Raw genomic sequence first — 7,191 nt, 5'->3', positions numbered from 1 at the left:
ATAAATAATTATTTTACATAGTGACATAAAATGATGTCGTACATCTCCCATTACCTAGTACTACTTCTCATATTAAAGGTTATGGCTTGATTTTTAAACTGCAATTTATTTGTTACAATTAATGCATGATGGCTACGTTAATAATATTACATAGATGCTACGCAGGTGATGTTGTAAGTAGTATTACTAGTGAGAATCATTTTTTTATTATTATTATTAGCACCAGATATTCGAGAATTGCGCCCTAATTAATCCCGGACATGCCACAGACTCTATATAAGCTCAACCTTATACGAGTTCAATCTTATACGAGGAGCCCAAAAGGTTGACCCAAGGCTCGAACGGATCGGACCAAGCCGAAAGTATCAGATTCCGAGGATGATTCGAGTTAGAACCGAATTGGAAAAATCTTACCCATCCGATCAGAATGGCAAGCGGACTAAAAACAAGAAAGAGAAGAATTGATCAAAACCAAAAATTCATGGTAAAGCTTTTCTAAATTGGGTAAACAAAAGCCTCATAATATTTTCCTGCGGCTCAGTCTCCTCGCTGAAGCTTTAGAAACCAAGAAGCCAACCCCCAAACACATGGCCCATATCCCCACATCAACGGCCCATCTCACTCCTTCCATTTCCATCTCCATCCCTACCACCTTACTATCTTCTTCGTCCCACTTCTCCCCTACTTCTCCACCGTCCCATCCACTGATCTCCTCTTCCCCACAAGAACACCAGCACCCGTCCGATTCATGAGTGGTATCCTCCTCCTCCTCTCTCTCTTCCGGAATCTCCTCCAACCATCCACAACCCCTACTTTTATTCTTCCTCCTCCTCACCACCATCTCCACCCTCTCATTCATCGTCACGTGACCCTCCACCTCCACGCAAACTTCCGCCTCCGAAACCTCAACCTCGCCGACCTCCACCGCGCACTTACACTCCAGTTTCCACTCGTCGTCCCCGTCTTTTCTAAAAATCCCCTTCAATACCTTCTCCTCCCTCAGGTACACCTCGAACCGCACCCCTTCGCTGGCCCGAATCCGATCTCTGCTCCCGAACACTGCCTCCCCCTCCTTCGTCTTCGCTGTCACGACCCTGTGCAGGGTAACAAACGCTGGTGAGCCCGGTCTAATACTTGCCCCGTCGACATCGAGCGCGTTCTCGTTGATTCGTGGGAGGTAGAGGAGAGTGACCGATTCCGGAAACGGTATCCGGGCATTCAGACCGGAAAACTGGACGAAGAATGCTCTGATTCTTAGGCGGCAATCTCGACCGTAAGATAGGTATCGGTGATAGTCCGTCGACCTACACATCTTCTGGATGAACAAGAAAGAAACGGAACGGCTTATATATATACATATAGAGAGAGAGAGGGGGGGTATTATAAATCAATTTCTCTTATGGTGGTGGCTATGGCCAGCTGGGCCGTCGGTTTTGATTTCGTCGTCGGAAATGGAGGTGGAGTGCACACGGTTTTTGGCCCTTTAATGCCATCGTGGACAATACGCCAAAGAAAGTGTTTTTTTTTTAAGATTTGTCGACACTTTCTATGGGATTCTGTGGCGAGTAGTACGTGGATTTGAGACTTCGACCATATCTGAGTTTTCCTATTCATATTATATATCACATTTATTTTTAATTTATTTTAATTTTATTTTTTAAAACTTTTTTTTAATTTTATTATTCTAAATTAATGGACTTCTTTTATTCATTATTTATATATTATATATTTAATGAGAGAAAAAAATTATATGATATGTAGAATGAGAATAATTAGTAAAATTTTTCTTACGGATGTAGTAGATATCACTACTTGGATTAACTTCCTTAGAATTTGTTTTTATAAATTATCATAATCATTTAATCATATGAAGATTTGAAGATTGTTGATTGTGTTCAGCAGCGAGGGATCGGAAATTCTCAATATCTTTTTAAGAGCATTAGATGAATTGTTAGAAAATAATAACAAATTAAATATTTAAATAATATAAAAATAAATAAATAAGTATAAATTGTAAAAATCATTATCTAAAATAGAGAAAGTAGATTTTAACTAATTATTTTATATAAAAACTTAAAAAGCTACCGTGAATGCTCTAATTACTGCCTATTATTATGATCAATTTAGAAACAACAGAGTTTTTCTCAAACTTCGAAGTTTCGTCCAAATTCTAATATATATATATATATATATATATATATATATACCAGCAGTATATGACGTGCTAACACGTTTGCCCATTTGTTTAATTAAAAATAATGTATTTAAAAAATAATATGATGTGAAAAAATAATATATTTTTAAAAAAAATTAATTAGTTAATAATTTAATGTATAGGAAAAGAAAAATAAATTTTAACAAGTATTATAATGATAACAAAACGTTACAATAATTTGAATAATATGAAAATTAAAAGATTTTAGATATTTTAACAATAATTTTCTTAGCAAAATATATGAATTGTATAAAATTCAACCATAATATTCAATGACCCAAGGAGCACTGAAAAAATTCAGAATATTTTATTTCTATATTATTCTCACATTTTTCATTATTAAAGTAAATCTCTTCTATTTTGAAAATTCTAAAGATATTATAATGGTAGAAAATCATTTAGATTTTAGTTAATTAAAAATATTATGAGATTTAAATTATATTAAAAACTCTAATTATTTACATGATTTTAATTTTTTTAAAATATTTAATAAAATTCTATCATTTATTTTACTATTTAGAACTGTTTATTACTGTAATTGTTTATTATTGTTCACGAGTAATGTTTAGTACTATTTATTACTGTATCACATACTGTAGCACTGTTAATTACTGTTTATACTGGTTAGTAGTATTTATTATAAAAAAATATTTACAACCTCTTAACACTCTACACTTCATATTATTTTTAATTTTTATTATTTTTTCTTTTATTAAATATTTATTATATGAATAATGAATAGAAAATTTGAAATAATTTAAAAAGAATAAACTCAAAAAAAAATTAAAAAAAATATTAAATATTTAAAATATTTAAAAAAATATAAAAATGAAATGTGATAGTAGTTGTGCAGTAAAACTTATTTATTATTGTGGTACTGTTTATTATTGTTGTATATAACCGAGATAATTTATCATTGAATAAATGAATACGTACATCTTAATTCATTTACCTTTTTCTGACATTGGCAGATATGAGTCAAAAAAGATTGGGCTGGGCAGGGGTCATTACTTGTACGTTACTCCTGTTGTCTGCGACGCTGCGTAGGACTACCTTCATCTTTAATTTTCACAGTTTTTTTTTTTTTTTTTTCATCTTTCTACTTTTTGACCCTCCAAAGGGGAAGGGAAGTAGGAAGCAGAGACGTGGAACTAAGCCCAACTTCTTCTGACACTGTATATATCATATACACAGAGATGCTCTTCTTCATCAATGTCAGCAGCCTGCATGAAGGTATGGGTGTTCGGTTACAAGATAAGGTCACTGTGATCTTGTTGAGTAATGTTTTAGATACAAAAAATATTCTAACCATAAAAGTATAATATAAAAATAATCTTATAAATTAACATAATTTTCTAAAATTATTTTTATTATAAAATAAATTTAAAATAATCTTATAAATTAACGTAATTTTATAAAATTATTTTTATTATAAAATAAATTTAACAGATCAGATAAAATTATATCAATTTATAAAATTATTTTTATATAATTTATTTGTAAATATAAGAGTAACCTTCAAAGTTTGTTCATTTAAAATTTTATAAATTATTTCAATATTAAACAGTTTAATATTAAAAATACTCAAAAAGTAATTATACTATTTTTCTGGAAATTGAATGGCCAGCAACAACCGTTACTAATGTAGTCGTGTATTGCCATTTGGGGAAGAGGATTCCTATTTACTCTAATAAGTAATAAACACCATATTAAATGAATTAGCAATTAAAAATTAAAAACTCCAAAAGTGAGAGTGGACCCCACACACAATTGTTTAAGGTCCCAGTCAACCAAATTTTGTAACCGTGGTTAAATCGCAGTTAAAACTTCCCAATATATTTGCACCCGACTCTCTCTCTCACTTCTGGCGCTCACTTCCTTCAAAGTTTCCAACTTTCTCTCGGCTTGAGCCTCGTGTTTGTTAGAGCGAGAGGGGCGCATGCGACTGCGAGCTTACATCTGAAGTTGCAGCCACAGCTTCGTACGACTGAAGCTCGAGTGACGCCCCTCTCTCTCTCGATCTCTCTTCTTCTCGGCTCCTCTCAGCGCCGCCGGCCACCGTTACTTAGCCACCACCAAGCCCAATCACCGGCGACCTTCCCCACGCAGATCTCCTCCCCCACAGACCTCTCTCTCTCACCACGCAACAGGCCGAAACCCGTAGGCTGTTCTTATTTATTTTTATTTTTATTTTTTATTTTTTGTTGTATTTTTATACATCTTGTGTGGTGATTTTGCTGGATTTTGTGTCGTGAATTTGTGGTCATTTTGTGGCTATTTTGTGGCCAAAAAAAAAAAAAAAAACAGAAAGTATCTTGCATTCCATCTCTTTTATGAAGGCTAGATATTTTGGACTGTCGAAGATAACCAGACGTTTAACATTCAATTGAGATGTAAAAATGTGACTGAAATGAAAGTAAATGAACGATAGAAGAGGACGATGCCGTTGAATCCATTGAATCACTGTTTATTACTGTAGATCTTATAGCCACTTTTAAGATATAAGGGGATATATATATATATATATATATATATATATGTAGATGCACACAGATTGAGAATTATTCACATCCACCGAAAAAGTGACCTGAGGATATATTTCGAATAGTGTATTTTATTTTATTTTATGTATTTTTTTAATTATCATAAATATTTTTTAAAAAAATAAAAAAAATTTATAACATCATTCAAATATATTTCCTTAATTATTAAATAAAAAAATAAATAAATTATTTAGAATACACATTCGAGATCCAAAATATCTGTTATGGGTGATGCTACAACCCCCGCTGGCTCCCGTTGGGGTGTAGTGTTATTTTACATGTGTTTTGTTAAAGTAATTTTTTATATAGATCTTTTATTATTTTAAAATGTTTTAAAAAAATAAAATAAATTTAAAACACCATTCAGAAAATATTTTCTTAATCAGAAAGTAAAAAAATATACATTAAAAAATACTTTCTTAATCATGAAGTAAAATAAAAAATATAAAAAATATTTTTAAAAAAATATAAAATAAATTTAGAACATCATTAAAAATATTTCCTTAATTAGAAAGTAAAAAAAAATTTATTAAAATATACTTTCTTAATCACGAAGTAAAATAAAAAAATATTTGTTTATGATTTTTTATTTTACTTCGTGATTAAGAAAGTATTTTTTAATAATATTTTAAATTTTTTTATTTTTTTAAAAATATTTAAAATTATTAAAAAATCTATATAAAAAATAATTTAAAAAAAAAACACATAAAAAATACACTAATCTCCAGCAGGAGCTCCCAGCGGAAGATATAGCATTTCCCATCTGTTATAGGATGGATAGAGAATACATCGCGTGTGGTTGTTGGAGAGGTACATGAATTGAGCTGGTTTTCTATTTTCTTTTGTACACGAATGGGGGTTGATTTCTGTCTATTTGCTCTTTATTTTTGAAGGCAACTGTAGTCGGTAGTATGATACTTCATTACTTTTGGCATATACTGCAACTTCCATGAGATGGCAAACGGGCATGGGATGGACCTGTTTTCGGTTCAATGTATTTTGGCTGGAAAATAATAAGAACAAAAAGGGAAGCAAAAATAATTCATTCAATGTTTCAACTTGGAAAAGGCTCCAAATTCCCTGTAGTTAGAGAGTTTTAGGTTGTGTTTGGATGTTAAATTGAGTTGAGTTGAGTTGAGTTGAGATGATAAAATATTACTAGAATATTATTTTTTAATAATATTATTATTTTAGAATTTGAAAAAATTGAATTGTTTATTATATTTTGTGTTGGAATTTGAAAAAATTGTAATGATGAGTTGAGAGGAGTTAAGGAACCAAACGAAGCCTTACGGTGGATTCCACTCATCGACATGATCTGTCACATCTTGGTACGGCGATTCCCGGCCATCTTAGACTATTGTATAAAAATAATTTTATTTTTTTCATCTAATTATTATAATTTTTTAAATTTTTATATAAAATATAAAAAATAATTAAATTTTTTTCAAATATTAAAATAATAATAATATTATAATAATATTTTATTTAACTTTTAACTTTTATCTAAAACTGTCTCGTCTCATCTTATCTCATCTCATCTCACTATCGAAACGGAACTTAATCTTTTACTTAGCGTCTGTTTGGATACTTAAAATATATTAATATATTTATGAAGAGTTTTTCTATTTTGCAATCATATACTACATATTTGTTAAAATAAAAAAATAAAAGTATGTGTGGTGTAGGACTGCTGAGTAGAATTTTCTATCTGTGAATAATAATAAAATTATTTGAATTAAGATATTTTATTAGATTTTGAAAAATAAGAGAGAAAAAGTTGAATAAAAATATTATAAAATTAAAAAAATTGTTTGAATATAGGTTTTTAATATTATTTTTATTTTAAAATTTTAAAATATAGTATCATTTTTTGTTTTTTATTTTTTATGTGTTGATTGAAAATTTTGAAAAGTTGTAATGATTGAATGAAAAAATTAAAAATTAAAAATATTTTATTTTATTAGTTATATTTAAAAAAGAAATATAGAAGAATATATAAAAATATTAAAAATACTTTAAAACAGTTGTATTGTCAAATAATCCTTTATTACTTCGCACTACTTGTTTGATTTGACTTTCGTTTTTAATGACCAGTAATGAGATAAAGATTTTTTTCGCTTATTTTATTACCAACATGGTACAACTAGTGCGAACATTGATGATTAATGCTTTGAATGAACGAAATCATTAAGGAAAAGTTTCAAGTTTTGCTCAATGATATTTTTTTCTTTTTTTTTTTTAACTATGCGTGACACCTAGGCAAACGTATCCTCAAGTTTCAACCAAATGCTATCGTTGTCTACAAGTTTCCTCTCTATTTTCTCATGTGAAAACAGGGAGATCGGTGAAAGTGGCCAAGGAGAAAGGCAATAGAAGTTTGATTGTAAGAGTTTGTATGGAGCGGGTGATCGAAAAAGTGGTGATACCCTC

The 7,191-nt window shown here is 30.0% G+C and overlaps 1 protein-coding gene across 1 annotated transcript; it reads right to left on the bottom strand.

The window, feature by feature from the left end:
- Positions 1–388: 388 nt before the first annotated feature.
- On the bottom strand, positions 389–1,415 carry LOC109021714. The gene has a single exon (XM_019004412.2). It carries the CDS (start codon positions 1,310–1,312, stop codon positions 518–520), a length of 795 nt encoding a protein of 264 aa, XP_018859957.1. The 5' UTR covers positions 1,313–1,415; the 3' UTR covers positions 389–517.
- Between the last annotated feature and the right edge of the window lie 5,776 nt (positions 1,416–7,191).

This window comes from Juglans regia, chromosome 2 (assembly GCF_001411555.2).
Source record: "Juglans regia cultivar Chandler chromosome 2, Walnut 2.0, whole genome shotgun sequence".
NCBI lineage: Eukaryota > Viridiplantae > Streptophyta > Magnoliopsida > Fagales > Juglandaceae > Juglans > Juglans regia.
Note: the sequence above shows the minus strand (reverse complement) of the source record. Positions and strands in the feature narration are given on the sequence as shown.

Bases quoted from the DNA above. Each gene is read 5' to 3' on its own strand.
- LOC109021714 (XM_019004412.2), bottom strand. From the start codon at position 1,312: ATGTGTAGGTCGACGGACTATCACCGATACCTATCTTACGGTCGAGAT.